At 36.0% G+C, this 19337-nt stretch overlaps 1 protein-coding gene across 3 annotated transcripts in view; it reads left to right on the top strand.

Annotated features, from left to right (window-relative positions):
* Positions 1–19337, top strand: part of PTPN3 (protein tyrosine phosphatase non-receptor type 3) — a 133184-nt gene that overhangs the window by 61905 nt on the left and 51942 nt on the right. For all 3 annotated transcript variants that reach the window (XM_074576352.1, XM_074576353.1, XM_074576350.1), the window contains exons 9-12: positions 1403–1490; positions 7270–7358; positions 12636–12699; positions 16902–17074. In XM_074576352.1, coding sequence (XP_074432453.1) covers positions 1403–1490; positions 7270–7358; positions 12636–12699; positions 16902–17074 — 414 coding nt within the window. The remainder of the gene's footprint in view (positions 1–1402; positions 1491–7269; positions 7359–12635; positions 12700–16901; positions 17075–19337) is intronic.

Raw genomic sequence — 19337 nt, 5'->3', positions numbered from 1 at the left:
TTCAGTTTCATGGAGCATGATTGTAGTATTTCCTAGAGTGGCTGTTTCAGGGTGTAGTATTTTGATGGCCTAAAATTTGAAAGGATGGATATGTGATTCTGTGTAATTGGAAGTATTAGATGTTCACCTTTTGAGGTAAAGCCCATTTTAAAAATGAGAATTACTGCCTTATATGGAATGCCTTTTTATCCGTAGTTCTTAACATAACACAATATTATGACTGCTTTTTACAGGTTGTATTTAAATTGCACTTGATTAATGTAATTTTATGCATGTCGTTTTGGAAGCTTACCTAGCAAAGATTTGTTTTTACTTGCACTTAGTAGTAGATATAATCAGATGATATTGTATGTCTTTTCTACTTAGATGTGTGTAGATATTACACACGTCCCTCAGTGTCTGTTCTTACAGTTACTCGAACACGCTGTAGTGCTTGAATCACTGATCTGTGCTGTGAAACCAGGATCACTCTGGACACAGCACAATGTCAATAGGCTATGGCACATTCCAGGTTAGAACTGCCTCTTGTCTCATCGATTCTTGACTGGTCTTGGCCATGCAATTTGTTGGAAGGGGCTACTTTCATTATCATGGCTGAAGGATGTGACCTAAACAAAAAATGTTTAGGTCACATTGCCTTCTCGGATGAATAATTAGTAGGCTTCATGGGAGAACCAACTAGGTAGGGATTACTGTTGGATTCTTTGGTTTTTAAAACTCCTAGTAGATTCCATGTAGCCCTTCCATGAAAATATATAAACTGTTTATTTGAGGATGTGGGGATTTTTGAGTTTTTGTCCCTGGGGGGGAAAAAAGTCTCAGAATTGTAGAAGCTTTCTAGAAGACCAGAAGATAGAATTTTTGTAAGTCTTGTAGCACGTTTCACATCTAGCAGCGGGAGAAAAATGTATGCTAGGACTTACAGCTTGTAGATAAACTCAGATAGGTTTTCCTCGGTGAGTTTCATAACTTCAATTTATTTAATCTTCTTTCTCCCCCTTGTTTTTTTAGTAGATTGCTGCTTCTAATCTTTCTTCTAAATGACTTCTTTCTGAGAAGACTACGCAATATAGAATATTTACAGATAAAGCTTCTTGTTATAAAGGAAGCTTTTATAGGGGAATTGTTTCCTCATCCCTTTAAGCAAAACAGATACAAATTATTTTTCCAAAAAGAACAGGTCCAGAATGGCTAAGGTAATAAAATTCTGTATAATTTTCTCAATTTTTTGAGTGGAGTTTGGGAGGGCCTTCACCAGTGAAGAACTCGTGGTACTAGTTAGTGAGGTTTATTTGTCAGACACTGGGCTGTGGGATTCTTCTGGTTTTCAGCATTTGGAATAAATTTAATATCATGTCTTTTATTTTTGACTATGATCCATATTTTTTTTTCCCTCTTTCAGTGGCCTCAAGCAATCTGAAGCAGAGTCCTGCTATATAAATATAGCCCGAACACTTGAATTCTATGGAGTGGAATTGCACAGTGGTAGAGTATGTTTACATTGTGATTTTTTTTCACTTGGAAAAAAAAATGTAAGCCTTTTTTTACATGAACTGAATAGCAGTAAAACCAGTAGCATTTAAGTATTGGCTTTATCATGTGTTATTTTTAAGTAGAGTTGGGTAATTTTTCAATAATTTCTGTGTAACATGGGTGCTGAAATTTCAACCAAATAAGCTAGATCTCCTCAAAAGAGCAATAATGTGTTTTTAAGATAAATTGTTTCAATACTGCAATATATTTTACTTAATATTTTTACTAAAGTTTATGAATATCTTAGCATGAAAAAAATGAATGCTCTGTTTAGTGCTATGATGTAGTTGGCAGGCGTTTTAAGAGTTTACTTTCTCTGAATTTCTAACACAGTGTTAAGAATATAGAGATTTTTTTTTCATTCCTTTATTCTCTGACTGCAGGCTAAATCTAAGCCATATTTAACAGCGTGAAAGATGACCACTAAAAATGTGTAGTGACACAAAAAAAACCTGTCAGATACAGGGTGTGCATTGATAAGAAACATATCCTAGTATTTCACTGGCTGCTGGGATTTAATTTTTTGATTATACTAGCTGTCTGAGGTGAATCCTCAAAATATTTTTTTTAATTGCATCCTAGTGTGCAACTTACCATTTGTGCTTTTAAGTAATAGCAAATTACTTTGGCATAAAGCTTGTAGTATAAAAACTTAATGAAGTGTAGTGCAGATGATTGATTTCCTAAATGAAGATGACTACTGTTTTTCCTAACGTTTTCCTGAGATTTGTTAATAATCCTGACACTGAGAATTTTAATGAAAAAATCATCAATTTCTGGAATGATGGAAGGGATAGAAAAGGTCGTTTTCTTCCTTCAGTGTGATGTTTTATTCTGTTTTTTCTTTATGCTACCACAAATAAGTGAGAGTTGCATTAGATTTTTAAGAATTCCTAAAGTAATCTTTTTAAAGTCACTGTTATTACATTGATATTCATGAAATACAATGCTCAAAAAGTAGAGTCCTTTTTTAAGGATGGGGAAAAGTACAAAAGAAAGGAAATAACTGAGGCGATCAAAATATGAATTGTCTGTGCTCATACCATCTGATACAAGTATCAGGAGAGGCAACTGTTATATGACAACTGTTAAAGGTGATAGATACCTTGGTTCACGTGGATTGGTTGTGGGTAAGTAATCTAGTGTACGTGACCAAATTTCTTATGTTCTTATATCTTCTGACAATGTAAAAGCCTTCCCAATTTCTGATAAGGTGGTTACCTTACCTTTAAATGGGCATCTTATTAAATCTGACTTTAAGTTCATTGTCTGTCCATTGGGTGATCTGTCACCTTTCTACTTTAGTTAAGAACCCTTTACTGTCACACTTGAGATTTCCCTACATGCACTTAACTTGACCAGTCTATGCAATTTGACTTCTGTTGTAGCCTAGTATTTTGATAAACCAACTTAAGTTCCAAGACTTTCACCATGAGGCTATTCTCTTAATATAAATGGGATGCTGTTTCTTAAAGCTTTTCAACTTCCAGCATCCTTCCAGAGTTGTAGGCCACGAAATTACATGCAGAACATCAGTAGTGGTCGTACCAGTGCCAAGCAGTGAGGATAGTTTAGAGTGGGTTCAGACATTTTCAACTAAATGAAATTTCATTGCAGTGTACTGGGCTGCTCTATCGGAGTAGAAATACCTTCTGGAGATATCTGCTTAAACAGTGTATCTTTATTTTTTGTTCACCAGTGCACTATTTCATATTTAATGACCTAGGGCTCACAGGTTGTCAGAATATTAGTCATGAGCCTCTGCCTGACACCAAACTGTATGATCTGTATAAAATAAAGTACAGATTTGAATCAAAGCCTTCTCTATTCCAGGCTGCTAAGATGCAGACTGTCTTGCTACTGTTTCAATCCAAATTAATATTTTTATCACAATTCAATTTTTTTGAAGGATGAAAGCATTTGAAGTGGTCTGTTTTTTCTAGCACTTGGACTGAACATCTAGACAATTAGAAGCTGCTAGGAAGGAAATAGACAGCAAAATAGAAAATGTCATGCCACCTTTTAAATCTGTGCTTAGATATAATCTGGATGTGGAGTTTTGTTCTTCCTTTCCCTTCCTTATCTCAAAGTGGGAAATGGAATAAGAAAAGTACAGAGAAGGATAACAATCATGAATGTTTTAAGGAAAAGCCTTCTGTAGCAGGTGAACAGCATGGAGAGCATGAATAAAGAACAATTTTTTATTTTTTACTTTCTTTGGTAGGTGAAAGATTTAAGGAGCTTGTGTCTCCCTCGAAAGAGACAGGTTTAAGCAAAAGGAACTTTTTCCATATGGCTGCAGTTGAACTGTGGGGATTACTGCTATTTTAATGGATGACCAAGATGAAATATGTATCAAGAGCAGTTAGGCAGTTCAGTGGAAGAATGATTCACTGGAGTCCGTTGAACATACAAAAAGCCTTCTGATCCAGGAAATCCTCTGGCTGTAAATAGATGGAAGCTGTGATGGGAGAGTTATTAGTAGAGGTATGATTGGTTGGTTCTGGAGTTTTTCACTTCCAAAACATCATTTACAAGTTGTTGCTTGGACTGAATGCCATGAGGCAAATCTTTCAACCAACACGTTATCATTGATTATGCCCCTGAAGGCCTATAAGAAAAGTGACAGCACTGGATTATATCAGCGTGGACGTTCTAGGCGTGGTCTTCTGGTGGGTAGTCTTCCATTTGCGGAGTGCTTTGCCTGTGCTGCAGCAGTTCTGCAGAAGAATACTCCTCAGCATTTGGTCTCAGTTGGTAGCCCGTGTTGGCTGTAAATAACAATTTTCTGAAGTTTGAAACAGTCTTTCTGAAGCTTGTAGTGAAGGTTAGATACTTCCTCCCCAATATGCTGCTGCTTCACAGAGGGTTCCATGTTATACCCCAGCTTTGGCAGGTATGTTTGCCATGCCTCCTGTTATCCTCCCCCTACTTAGCACTACTCTTAAATCACCCCTCCAGATTTGTCAGATCCGAGCAATTGGAACAGATCTTGCGGGAACTAGTTAAACTGTCTTTTTGAAAGGCTTTATCTCTGTGGATCATTATGGTTCATTTCTTTGCTGTTACAATAGTCTTAGTCCTTTTAGATTGTGTATGCAGAGGAACCAGGTAACAGCTGCCTTTTAGACTAATGGCCAAAAGAAGCTGATGCTTCTGTACCAGTGCTTGAAAATGGGATACTTCTGAATAATGTTTCTTGAAGAACAGATGAATACCTAGTTTTCTTAATTTTAATGTTTTATGGTACAAAGATAAATATTTTGCAGAAGTTGAGTGTGAGCTTTCTTTTTAGCAACTTGCTAAACATGAGATGTCCATTAGTGAATTAATATAAGCTCACTTTTGATCTGCAAACACTTCTGCTTTTCTCTGAGAATAAATCTGAACTGCTAAAATTGTAATATTAAAAAATGAAACAGTAGCAAGAAACTCAGGAGAGTGAATTCAATACCTGAAAACTGTATTGAGATTTCTTGAATTCCTAATCTGCTTTTGACTCTGAACCACTGTCTCATTGGCTCAAAAGTTAGTCTGATATTAACTCATCTTTCATTTTTACTCAGAGAGACGAAGATAGGAAATTTGTAGAATCAATATTGTTTCCATAACTGCAAAAATCCAGATGGTAATTGTAAATGAAATCAAATGTGAATCTGTATTTAACTAGCTAGATGCCTGGCATGATCATTTTTATCTTTAGTTTTTATTATCTCTATAAAGAAACAGATAAAAAGAAAAATATACGCATATTATTTTTCAGTTGTACAATTTAACAGCATGAATGTTTAAAAAGGGAAATAAATGGACATCTACGTCATCATTATTCTGAGACCCTTTTTCTTTATGCTAGTCCAAAGTCTTGTTTTCAGATTTCTTAAGTGTAACACAAGAGAAGTAACTATAACAAAATAGCACAGGAGGCCAATGTTTTGGACTAGGACAAAGGGGAGTGGGGAATGAACTTTGTTCTTACAAAGTTTCCAGAGAAAGTAGAGTAGTTTAGCCTAATTAATCCTGATCAAGTGTTTAGCTAATCCCTTATTTCTGCTAAATCATGTAGGTCTTCAGCTTTTTCTTTTAAAGCTGTTTTTTCATCCAGTATTGATTTTTTTTAATTTTTTTTTTTTAAAGCAGAAACCTGGAGTAAGCTCCAAGTGCTAAATAATACAGGTTTCTGCCCTGCTTTAGGTTGGCCCTATCATGGCAGGGGCAGCTAAATTACATGCAGTTCATCTCCTGAAATACCTCAGTTTTCTCCCCAAGTATTAAAATAAAGGGGTGTCATTTCTGGATTCCTGTGTATGCTGGCGTAAACTGGCAGTTTGTGAGCTTCTTCCAATGGAGATTCGACCAGCTCCTCTAGCAGCAGTTCTTGGCAAAGTGGGGCAGAAAGTTGCTGAGGATAAGTAATAATTTCAGCTGTTTCTGGGCTACCTTGCCGTTAAGTGCATTTGGACTGCTACCTACCTAATGATTTTCTCTTCTTATTCTCTCAGAGGTAGGACTGGTGTTCCTCTCATCTTGTCAGTATTCAGTGTTAATGCACTGTGTATTAAATAGGTTATGCGCATTCTCTGTGAACTGGTGTGGTATTTCGATGGAGGTTTATAAAGCGTCCTGCAAATTAGGCTCAGCTTCATCCATTCAGATGCCTGTATCATGCTTCTTTTCAACTGTTTTTAAAGCATTCATTGTAGACTTTCCACGGTAGTGTTAGAGCACATGCTATCCGTTCTATTCTTCTGTACTTTACTAATATAAAGAAATTGGGATTGGACATGCAAGAAAACTGTATATTAACTGAACACAGACTACCATCTAGAGGAGCAGCTAAGCTAGTGAAGGATTTAAGAGAATCCATTACCCTTTGCCATGCTTTACAAAATAGTCTGAAGCTACTTTTGAGTCAAACCTGATGTTTTAACCAATGGGTTCTACACTTGCATGTGTTCGGCTCTGTTTAGAAATTTGTGTAATAATGTATTAGTACGTGTTGATCATAGAGAAATAGGAAGCTAAGATTTGTAACTTTTGTAACATCAGTTTGGGTTTAGAGTCAAATTGACCAAGTGTTTGCTTATATGTAAGCATGTGTTTCCTCTTGAGTATCTCAGTACATATAAAGGATTATGGATGCATTTTTCCAGTTGAACGTGTTAAGCTAAAGTACAGTTTTTGTTTTAGTTAACAATGAATTCAGTTTAGTATATCAAATATTAATGAATGATATTCCTCTAGCATACTCTGATATGCAGAATTGTGGTTACCTCCTGCCCAGTCTTTGTTGGTGAGACTTTTTTGGAAAAAATGGGGAGTTATTTCCTTTGTCTTTTTGAACAGTTTAGAGTCAGGACATTTATGTTCAGTTCCCAAAATTCTGTGACACTTACCTGACTGATCTTGGAAAGTACTTCAACTTCTTTCCCATGGTTAAATTAATAAGGCTGTACTCGAAACTTTAGTCTGATACTGACCTAAAGAATATCTAGTGTAGTAAGATGAACATTGCAATTTGTTTTAATGAGTGCAAGTTTATAATACCTAGTAGATAATGTTGAAGGAAAGAGATGCATGGGAGAAAAAAAAATCCAAATAAGTGATTGAATTTTTGCCTCAGGAGTAGTAATTTAAGTATAGAAAACTTGAAAATGAATTTGTAAGTAGATAAATGGGACAAACTGCATCTGAGTTATTAAAGTTGTTTTTTGGGGGGTTTGGGGTTTTTTTTTCCAGGATCTCCATAACCTAGATCTCATGATTGGGATTGCATCCGGAGGAATTGCTGTGTATAGAAAACTCATCTGCACAAGCTTCTATCCCTGGTAAATTCCTTTACTAGGAGAGAAATATGTCTGGTCTCTTCAATCTTATTTCCATTTGCTTTAACACTTATTCCAAAGGAGCCTACAATACATAAACTTGTTCTTTATTGGGGTATCATAGTATTTCCTTGCGTTGAGATAAAAATGAAACTTGTTGCCTAGGCTTTTAATTCTCTAAGACTTTTGGACTCCTTGCACCGTGTGAAGTCTTGATCAAGTTAATTCACATACAGGTCTCAGTGCATGATTAGGAGGACCCTGTGGTCTGAGAAATTTGCTGCTGTAATACCAAATACTATTTTTTTAAAATCAATATTACTAGTAAAGTTCAAGAGCTAATGGTCTGATCATTTTATCCTGTCATTCAGGAAGAAGATATTTGCTTCTCAGAAGATACATGTAAAATGAGTTATTTGGAGTTTCATATTTACTGGAATTCAGATAATATAATTTAGACAAATTTTTAAATGTCATTAAACAAGGCTGTATAATGTTAACAGGTTTTGGAGTCTCCGAGGGAGAGACCTTTGAATTTGAATGCATGATCGCTCTGTAGAAAATAATCTCTATGAAGAAGCAAAGTGTGCAAGATGTCTAACATGAAGGACATTAGAAATTAGTTAAGATATAATCGTTTATAGTATTTATGGGCTTTGTTATTTATACCATAATAAAAACGATAACATAAATTAGAAATTATGTGGAGGCTGGGTTGTTCCTTAAGGTTTTTGGATTGGATCAGAAATAATTTTTCCTGATCTTTCTTTTTTAAGATAAGTATGAATTTTGTTTTGTATATTTGATGAAAGTATAGCTTTATCATGTTACGCATAATTTCCTCTTATAATTTGTAACAGTTTTTCTGGAGAACATTTTCTTAATCATGACAGAAAAGTGTATTTTAATGGATTGTACTTGCTTTTTGCTCTTTAATTATATAAAAAGGTGTTGCTTAGCAACATTCCTTAAATACTTGAGTCATTCCATCCTTTCATTATGAACCCAACCTAACAGGTATTTCCTACAGTACAGCGATAAAATAGGTTTCAGTTTATTTTTATTGGAAAATGTACTGCAGAGTCTCTGGATTTTTCTTTTTTCTTTGCAGTGAGTTGTCTTTCAACTCACTTGGATGTACTGTAACCATCCTAAATGTATGTCAATAATGCTGTCATACAGCACAATGACACCTGGTATTTTTCCATCTCTAGTGCACACTAAAGCATAAAAGAATTTTACCTTTTATCTTTGTGCCCTGAGCTGTGCCCTTTCATATGTCAATCTCTCAACTTCTTTAAACAGCTGCAGGTTTTAAAAAAACTGCCAGCTGAAGGCACATTTTCTATCTTCTGCAAGTCGTCTTGTGCCAGTTTAGTGACCTGAGGTATGAATGGATAATAATAATCCTGAAAACCATAAAGATGGCATTTTAAAATCCAGGACTATATGATTTCTAGGGAAGGGATAGAGAGCTTTGTAGCACAGAGGACAGGAGAAATCCACAACTTCTGTGCTACTTTTGTTCCTGGAGAGCACACAGGAATAAAACACGGATGCTAAAACGTTATTTACAAAAAACTATTCTCATTTATGAAAAGAAATGGAGGGAAAAACCTACAGATTTTTCAGTTCAAAGAATTTCCACTCTGAAATATGAGGTTTAGGCAGCAATATTTTCAGCTGACACCTAATGCAAGCTTTCCTACTCTCTCTCTAAAAAATATCTTCTCAACTTGAAAGGAGCAATGCTCACTACATAGGGGATAACTTTTTGATATGTTATTTCTGGCTTGTTGAATGTGTTAGTTACAATTCTTCATGCAGGAATGTTGTCCATCCCCTGCCCCCTGAAAACAAGCAAACAAGGAAATTCACTGGAACAGAGTAGCTTGTGCTATATTTGTAGTGTGCACTTTCAATTTCTTTTTAGACTTCAAAGCAGGATATATTTCTGTAATGCCTGGAGTTTTAATGTATCTTGGTTGGGCTGAAGGTGTTCAGGTAAGGAGATTCCTTACAGAGCAGTATGCCTGAGAATGCCAAAAAAAACCAAACCCAACCAACCAAAAAAAAACAACAACCAAACCTTGTTCAGGTAATTGAAATATTATTTAGGCTTTTTATGTAACACCATTTATAGTAAGTAATTTTTCCTATGGGCTGAATGAGCTTCATCATAAACGTGGTAGAACTCAAGGTGGCAGCAAACACCATCAAAGCTCTCTTTCCAAAACTTAGTAAAATACTGCGCAGCATTAGTGGATGACAACAATACAACTGTGCCATATGGTAACAGTCAAAGGGGAAAAAGTTTTCAGGAACAGAGGCAGTGAGAGAGTACTGCCTTGGCAAAAGGAGGATTTTCAATCAAAGCAACCTACGTAAGGAGCTGACTGATCAGTCAGAGGCAATGCAAGCCAAGGCAGGTTTAAAAAATAACTGGATTTAACGCAGTATTTTATATGCTCTGGAAAGTTATTCTTGGGAGCGCTCAACTGTTTTGTGGTAATTTCCAAATGCATTTTACAAGTAAAATATTATCTTAATGGCAAAAACACACAAGCATTCTCTACATCAGCAGCGTTAAGGTTGTGTATTAAATGCTGCAGTGAATGCAGTTTCTTTGCTTTGAAAACTTCAGAGAAACTGCTAGAGGAATGCATTCTACCTTGTTAGTTGAAATTTAAAAAACAATTTGACAGAATCTTACGTAGCAAGTTTTGTCAGAACCTTTCTGGCTGAATCTTCCAATGTTAAAGTATAAGACTTTCAGCTACAGAAACATTTTTATTTCAAGTCAAAAACACCAGCTATTAGTACTAAGTGCTAGCACAGAACTGTCAATTTGATCAGAAATGAATAATTCTCTTGCCCAGTAAGTGACAAATCTATTTTGACCCTTGTGAATGACAGGAAGAGAGGACCCAAAAGATGTATCATTATTAATATGCTACAAGTATTGAGCATTTTACAAGTAAACTGTGAAATTGAATCATTTGTGAATGCTGCATAGTCACTGGACAGATTACTGGTGAGTGATAAGGGCAGCTGAGCCACCAGTTAGAATAAGAATAACTGCATTCTATTCAGGTCATGTTTTGGATGTGGCATCTTCAAGCATTTGTTAAATCGAAATCCTGTGATACCTTAATCTCTTAGATTTTTTTTTTTGTGGATTGTGCTATAATGCGAACATTCACTCAATTAGTAGGCGTAACATTGCAAATGATTTTTAGTTAATGTTAAATAAAACTGTCAGATTAGCAAGTGTTCTTTGTCACTGAATTAAATAGGTTTAGTTGTACTTTAAGAAGAATGAATGGAATTGAGAGGGATGCTCTACTTAGAGGAGAGTCAAAATAAAGAGACTTAAAGCCGTGATTTGACTTGGAGTGATTATGTGGTCATGAAGTGAATCATGGTTGTTTGTTTGTTTTTAAAGAAAAAAAGGAGGGATTGTGAGAGAGTTTTAATATTTCTGAATGTTGGCTTCCTTTTTGTTGTTAGATAGAGGGGTTTTTGTTTAGTCTGCAAGGTTATTTTTCCATGTCCTGCATTTCTGATGGCTCTATGTTAGGGTAAAAACAGACCATGACAGCAAATGTGTAAGCCGAGAATGACTCAAAAAACTTATGTATTGAATTTCAATCTAAGTTAAGAAATGTGTTAAGAAAGAACCAGAAGTGCAAAGCTTGAGTGGTACTAGTTCAGGTGGAGTAGCACTAGGATTAAGAAAGGATTTATAGATAAATGAGTTGCATCTCAGTAAATACAACTGCAAGTTTATATGATTTATCATGAAGTTCAGAATCCAGAACTTTTAGATGAGCGATACCGATAATTGCCATTTGAGATAGCAAGTCAACCGGTACAAGTATTTCAAGAGCTGTCCTGACAGGAGTGGTGGATATGCTTTAAACTTTCTAGGAACCTGCACAACCATTTGCCTGGTCACCAAAGAATGTTGTAAATGAAATTCCTGATTCCTTGTGGTTATATAATTGATGGAGAAAAGCATTTTCAGAAATCAGCCCGCATTCAGTTTTCCACATCTTTTGTGCAGGAGGGGGGATTATTCCTTCCTTTCTTGTTTGTAACTGGCAAGTATACGAATCCTGAATGAATGAGGAATGTTGCTCTATAATTCAAGTAAATCTCTGTCAGGGGCAGTGGGGAATGAATAATATGCCATTGTCCCACTTGCTGGGAGTGATGCAAAAACTGTGGTAAGAACTGAGATCTTCATACCTGATGACATCTAAGGTGGTGAGAAACATTATTGGTTGATGAGAAGAGAATATTCTGAGACTTTTAGCAGCAACCTTACAAAAGCCTTTCCTGGTGTTGGTATTTTTCAGGCAGATATGACTTGGTCAGACCTTAAATAGCTTTCCCAAGGCATCTATATGACTCTAGCTGATCATAGATTCCTTTTTTCAAAATGTGTAAGTTTTCATTTATTGAAGTAGAAGTATTGTAGAGAAAACTTATGTATTTTAGACAAGTCTTGTTTTGCTGTAAGAAGGTGTGTGGGTATCTAAAATTTTGTGTAATTTAGCAAAACTGATAAGCATATAATTAAAATGAAAATTGCTTGAGCACCAGTTCCAGCTGTAATCCTTACCTTAGAAAATCTTTATTCATAATATGTTTATATAGAAAAAGAGGTGTTCATTTCTGTATAAAACTACCTCATAAATTATGCAGCAATGTTAATAATTGAAGTAAAAATATATTAAAGCTCATTCTTACAGTTTTCATCCTTCTACAATTATGATTTTAACTACAATGTCTGTTTAGTTGTTAATACAAGTACATAATATTTTTCACATTTTGAAGCTGATTCTGTGAAGTCTCTGGGAAATTTCAGGTGCTGTATGACCAACCTTGTTGTGTCATTAGGGTCTTAAATTTTGTTCCTTTAGTCACAGTTGTCGTATGATTCTTAAGTTATACAAAATTGACACGTTTAACATTTGTGTGGCTTAGTAAAGGATGTCATCAAGTTTTTGCATCAAGAATAGATTTGGTGGGAGAGAATTGCTATGAGCTATTTAAAGAGTAAATGAGGAAAAATCTCAATGTTTAAAAGACCTTTACTTAGTTAAAATTTTTGCTTTGAGTTTCTTGACACCTATTTGCAGATGGCTGCATATTATTCATTGAATATTTAACAGCTATGATCTTTTAAGCTTGCTGTACACAGTATTATTTTTCATTGTCTTTTTTTCCCTTTAAACATTGTTTAGTATTTCATAGTCTGTTTATTTCTTTTAGGGTGAACATATTAAAAATTTCCTTTAAAAGGAAAAAGTTTTTTATACAACAACGGCAAAAACATGTAAGTAGTCATTTCATTTTGTCTTGCTCAAGTGGTCACATTCAATTTTTTTTTTGCCTTAAATGTTAAGACAACAAAAGGCTCTGTTGTCTTAACTTGCCTTCGTAATTCTGTTTTGTTAATTTGTCCTTGCTATTGTGGTCCTTTTATGCTCCCTCCGTTTCCCATTTTTGTTTCCTTTCCAGGATGGAATCTTTTTACATTCAGTCTGTTGGACTATATCTTACCCATGCAGGTTTCTTCTCCCTTGCAGACTTGGGAGAAATGCAGATCTTCATCCTTTCCTCCAGGATTTTGTAATATGGCCTGTAATCCCTTTTCTTGCCAGCATCTGCTGCTCTTTTCTTTCGTGCTTCCTCTGCCCAGTAGAGTGCCTCACTGCAGTGAATCTACTGAATCTGCTTATCCCATCTGGTAGGATTGTGTGGAGGTCACTTCTGGTTATGGGCCTTAGACTTCTGGGAGAAAGGCAGGTGCCTGGAGAAAAGGACAGGTCTGCAGCTGAAAGATATGAGGTTGGAAAGGGAGATAGTGCATCTCCTTCTGCGTGTAACATGGAGCACTTTAGAAGCTGGCAAAATACATGAACATCGTTGACAAAACTGATGTACAATAGAAAATCTAAGAGCAGACTTCATAATGCGGCGTGCTATTTGCAGAATGGTTGTAATATTAAGCTATTTAATTGAAAAAAGAATAATCTTGATTACAGTATTGTACTGCCGCAATATGAATAGATAAATTAAGCTATCTTTTGAGGAAGAGGATATTTAATATGACACAAAACATTGGGAAATTAGTGACCAGCAGATATATAGATATTTTAATTCAGTTGAGGACAGAACTCATAGTAAAAGGTAAGTGTTAACTTATACCTAAACTTTATGAAGGCTCTTGTAGGAAATGAGTTCTTAAACTGCTAGGAGCTGTGTTACAAGAACACTTCTTGACCCTCATCAATTAGAGGGTGTGCTGAACACAGATTGCTTGGGAGGCTTTTTTTACCCAAACGGAGAGTATTTTCATCTTTTCCTTTTTCTACCCACCACCAACTTCCTCCTACCCCTAGCCCCCACCCCCCCAGTTTGGTGAGTGTGTCCCACATTTGAGGAGTGTGCATGTATGTACATGTTCTTAATTTTCAGGGTTCTTCTGTAAACAAATTTAGTATCTCAAGATAGTGTTACTGCACAAATGCTTATACACATAACATGCACAAAAGAAACTCTTTTCTCTTTTGAGAGAGTGTATCCTAATCCACCATAGAGAGGTCTTAAGTCTTCTGCAAGCTGTAAGTTTCTAAATATATTGTTTATATGTAAACTTGTCTCAGTCTGTTCAAATGTATTTCACCATATAAATAAATGAGTGGTTGGCAAACCATTCTACTAGCTTGTGAGTGTAATTGTATTTGTATTACACTCAGTGTAATTGTATGACACAGGTATTACCTTCTCCTAGGTTTGAGGACTAAAAATTCACTGGTAAGGAGTCTTATTAAATTCAAAATATCTTTAAGTATGCAAATATTGGCAACTGACAGCAATTTCCAAATGTGTCTGTGAGAATAAACGTAGGAACAGAACTCTGAGTGGTTAGTAACAATGGATAGTAAAATGCACATACTTATACTTTTTTTTAATATGGAGGAATAAAGTGTTAGTATGTAACAGTTGCTGGACTCAAAGATCATGTAAAATATGTGTGTTCATTGCATAAAGACTTTGCTGCTGTCAAAAGTTGAATTTCTCTTTCTGGAGTTGTGTGCCACCTTTGAAGAGGCCAACATTCTTAAAACTTGTTCAGTTAAGATTGTTAAATGGTGACAGTTCAGGGCCCTTGATTCTTTTAACTAATCTCCTCTTAAGCGACCATAGTTCTTTCTTTCACAACCCATGGAGGTTACGGTAATGCACACTGTATCATGTTTAGAGAGCTACAGAAACTGTAGGAGAGATAAGACCAACCGAATTACCTTTTTACTCTTTCTCAATAGATATGAAAAGGCAGACCCGGTGTGCTATTAAATCTCCAGATAGTCCATCCTTGTGAGTTAGCCCCCTGTGCCTGAAATTTAGGGCAGCAAGTCTGCATGCCTGCAGTACTTCAGGGTTACTGCTTTGCCAAGCTTGCTGGCGCAGTGCAATGGGAGTGAGGGGGCAGCTGGACTACTAGGGGTTTTCTCCAGAATGGTGGCTCGCTTGAGGGATTTGTGAGGGCAGATGACTGAGGTCATGTCAGTCTTTGGATTTATCAGATTTTTGCTTGGAAGTGCAGGAGGGAATAGGTAAATGAGGCTGAAAGTAAAGAAGGTGGGAAAAGCAGAGCAGATACTACATGTTAGTAGTCAAGGTTTTACTTAAGATAGTGGTAGTTCTGTAACACTTCATTGTTTTGTATGTCATATGTAGATTTCTTTGCAAAAATCTACAGAAAGTTCTCAAAGGCTGTGAGTTTGCAGTTGCAGTCACTTTGTATGTGTCGTGTTTCATTGATTTATTCTCCTTATTTCTCTTACTCCTTTTTTTCTTTCCTCATTCCCCTGTTCTGAAGACTCACCTTGTCTCACTGTCTCCCTGCTACTCACCTCCTCTTTTGCCCTACCGCTGCTTCAGTTGGTTGATCAGCTACTTGATAGAAGTATGCGAGATTTCTGTTTCTACTGAGGAGCAAGACTGATGAATCAGTGAATGTCTAATGCTATAAATGCTCGTATGTAGACTTTAATGAAGGGTGCAAGATTTAAGGTAGGGACAGGAACTATGCTGGTTTACAGGCATCATTTTAAAGTTTCCAGCAGTGAAACTTTATATCCAGTGTGCTTATCCAGTGCTTAAACACAACTTCATTTTTTTGCATGTTAAAATATGTTTTTACTTGCTATGCTGTAGATACTTCCAAATTCTCTGTGAACAGAATAGGTGTATATCTGGTCAAAGTTTTTCCCTGATGCTGAAATAGCAAGAGACTCCCTTTAGATATTGAAAATTGTTCCCTTTGCCTTAATGGTCACAAATTTCTCTAATTCTCATTTCTTGATAATTTTTAAAATAACATTCTTGTAGGAACTTGAGTTGAGCAGTATGATAGGCACTAGATCCTTGTATCCCACTAGAACACTCTTCATCTTTAAAATGGTGCATCAATTTAATATCATGGCTTGCAAGGTAGGCCTATTAGTGAGTATGCTCAGGTATCAAAGTTCAGTCATAATTCAGAGCAGCTGGAAAAGATGAGAGATGAAATCAAATACTTGCTTTTTTTCACTGAAGTGCTGAGCTGTGATAGCAATTAGCTCAGGTCTCGTGTTATCTTCCTTTCTCCTCTTTGCATTACTCTTCGTTCCACTTTCTTTGCATCAATAACTATATTAACTAACCAAAGCTATATATTGTGCAAAACTCCTTTGGGGTGTGAAATAGCTCAAGTGCTACAGATGGTATGGGCAGAAACGTGGGTCGCACAGTTGTTATACCTGTGTTTCACTAGTACTTTGGCACTGAAGTTACAAGAGTTTGCACCAAGACACGCAAGCTTTGTATTTTGCCTCCTTTCGATCTCCTCATTGTAGCCTCATGTTATCCATCCAGAAAGCAGCTCCAGTCCCATCACAGCTACTTTCTTTCCCCAAAGATGGATCAGTGTTAACATCTTTAGTATCTTCTAAAAGACTATTAAGCAGATGCTTTTTGCATACTATGGCTCTTGAAAGAACATTATTGAATTGAAGCCTTATGTGAAGAGTTTGAATTCAAAGATTGAGGGTTTTTTCCTTTCTACATTGCATCCTTAATGGAAAGTTTGAGTTTTGTCATAGGAGGTCAAGATCTGTCTGGAAACCTGAAACTATATTTAGTTGTTTAATGTTATGCTTGTATATACAAAGTCTTTACCACTGTAGACTTAAATATTTCATTAATGTGGTAAAGATTAGAAACTGAAAAACTTAATAACTTTTCAGTATTGCTTAAACTTTTGAAGTGTCCATTTTGCAGTTTAGAATTTCATAGAGGCACAGGGCTATCTTGGCCATCTCCAGTTCAGAATCTACTATATGCTGATTTCTGCCCCCCCGCCCCTCCCCCTCCCCAATGCATTTTTCTTATTTAAGCTAAAATTAATTTTATTGTTGTTTTATGAGCTTGTTTACTGTGTTTGATCTGCTTGTATATATTGAAATATGGTGTTTCTTACTGTTACAGAATGAATCCAGAGAGCATATTGTTGCCTTCAACATGTTAAATTACAGAGCATGCAAAAATCTATGGAAATCTTGTGTAGAGCATCACACATTTTTTCAGGCAAAGAAATCACTACCTCATGAAAAAAAGATATTGTCACATTATTGGACCCTGGGTTCTAGAAATCCAGCAAAGTAAGTATTCTGTGAAAGGAATGTTTTGCTTTGTAATGGGAAGGGGAGGATTTGTGTCAATGATAGCTCAAGTTGGAGTGACAGAGTTCAGTTCTGCCCACAGCTGTCTGTATGTGAACCATTTGACAAGTTCTTCAATATGGTGTCCTTACAATAGAATTTTTCTTATAATATCCTTAAAAGGTATTTGAATATAAGTATGTTTTACTGGTATTTTTTCAACATGCTATTTCAGTTTGAGGTATAAAAAACACTAGAAAGTAAAAATGTCATTTAGCTAATGATCCAATAAGAGAATTTGCAGAACAGATTTGTTTTGAACTGTTTACCCCTTAGTGTCATATACACATTATTTAATATGTTAGGGCCATTTCTGGAGTGTGTCATACCAACCACTTGTTACTGGCATCGAGATCCAAGTATCTGAGATATTTTGTGTTATCTTTTGTGACACTTCTAATCTTTTATTTGTCTCATTGGTTTCTGCTAGTCATGGAGCTGGTACTTTCATAGTGGTACCTGAGATCTAGTTCCCCGAAAGTAGTACTTCAGAGCCTTTCATTTTGCTGTATGAAGTTGGGATTCTTCCTTCCCATATGCACCAACTGGGCCTTAACTTCATGAAACTTCATCTTCATTGTCTAGCCACTTGATGTTGTAACGTCCTTCTGCATTTCTTCACAAATGACCTTTATTTTTGCCATCCTCTGTGACTGATATCTTGAGCAAACTCTGTTCACTCTTTTCTCTCCATCACTAGAGAATATGTTGAATAGAAGAGCCCCCAACAGATATCTCTCTAAGACTTCACTGCTGATCTTTTTTTCGCTATAAGTCTAAAACATTTTTTCCTATTCTCTCTTTTATGTCCCAAGTGAACAGGTATTTCCTCCACGTGAGGACCCTATTCTCTAGCTCTTTAGTTTCTTTATGGGTTTAAAGGACCTTGGCAAATGTCTTTTTGAAATCTTGAATAGATTAAATCACTAGTTTAAGGTGGGAGGTTATACTCAAGTAGTTCTGCTGTTTCATCTTAGAGGCTTTTAGATATTTTTTGTAACTGTCAGTCCCAGTGATTTCTTTCATTATGTTGATTTGTTCTGTTGTTTTCATGTATCAGCAATTCAGCTACAAATGTGTCGTGTCATGTGGCACCATAGTGTCATCTGTGTCCTGTCCCCACCCCACCCCTGAAAAAAATTCTGTCGTGAAACATACCAGAAATGAAACATATCAAAAATCTTTCATATTAATAGTGAATGAAAAAGAAATTAAAAAGAAATTTTGAGGATTCTTTGGTCATTTGATCATCTATAGTCTCTGCCAACTCTAGAAACCTGCTTGTTCTGATGATTTTTGGAGAATATTTTATTGTTTTCTCTCTGTTTGTGGGTGGTGTTTGTTTGTGGTTTGGTTTTTTTTTTTGCAGTGTGTTCCTGTAACAGTTTAACTTTACATTTAATTTCTCAGACTGCTTCTCTCTTTCCTATTTGGATAAGCTTCAGCTTTTGAATGATGTCATCATATTTCAAATAGCTTCCCAGACTTTGGTGGCTGGCTGGGTTTTCATACTGTCAAGTCTCTTTAGACACTGCAGAAATTCATACCACGTGGACTAGTATTGCTTGTAAATGAAGCACTTAGCCCACGAGGGCTGTCCAACACTAGGAGGCTGATAAAATGTTATGTTTTCTGCTGGAGTGGAATTCCATATTTTCAGCTGGTGTTAGATCATAGCTAAAGCAAGTAAAACAAGTACTTGTACGAACAGTAATCTAATTTTCTTAGATTTTCTTAGTGTTTTACAGATCCGTATTTTGAAAATCAGCTCCTCTATGGAGTTATATGGACTCGTTCTTCCTATAGTAAAGCTTTCGAGGAGGTGACTTTCTCAAAGCATGTGGGCTTGTCATATCCTGGAGTCCTTTATTTCTCTCAAATTTGCAAACAAATTCAAAATCCTGATGCTTGTATATACACATGTACACGCAGGCATTGCACAGCCCTTGTATTGTTAAGAAAGAAAACAGTACAAGTTCCAAAGGATACCAGTTTACTATCATTCCAATTTTTACAAAACATTGGATTTTTGACAAATTTTACTGTTAGAATTTCTTAATAGCCTGTAACATGCAGGATAGTTCTCACTGTTGAACTGAGTCATTAAGAAGGACGACTTAAGTAATTTCATGTTCTTGAGGCATTCATCTCTAGTGAATTGCTTACTTAAGCTCTTAAGGAATCTCTAGGGAGAACTGTTAAT

Source organism: Larus michahellis, chromosome 2 (genome assembly GCF_964199755.1).
Source record: "Larus michahellis chromosome 2, bLarMic1.1, whole genome shotgun sequence".
Lineage (NCBI taxonomy): Eukaryota > Metazoa > Chordata > Aves > Charadriiformes > Laridae > Larus > Larus michahellis.
The sequence above is the reverse complement of the archived record's forward strand: the minus strand, read 5'-3'. Positions and strand labels throughout refer to the sequence as shown.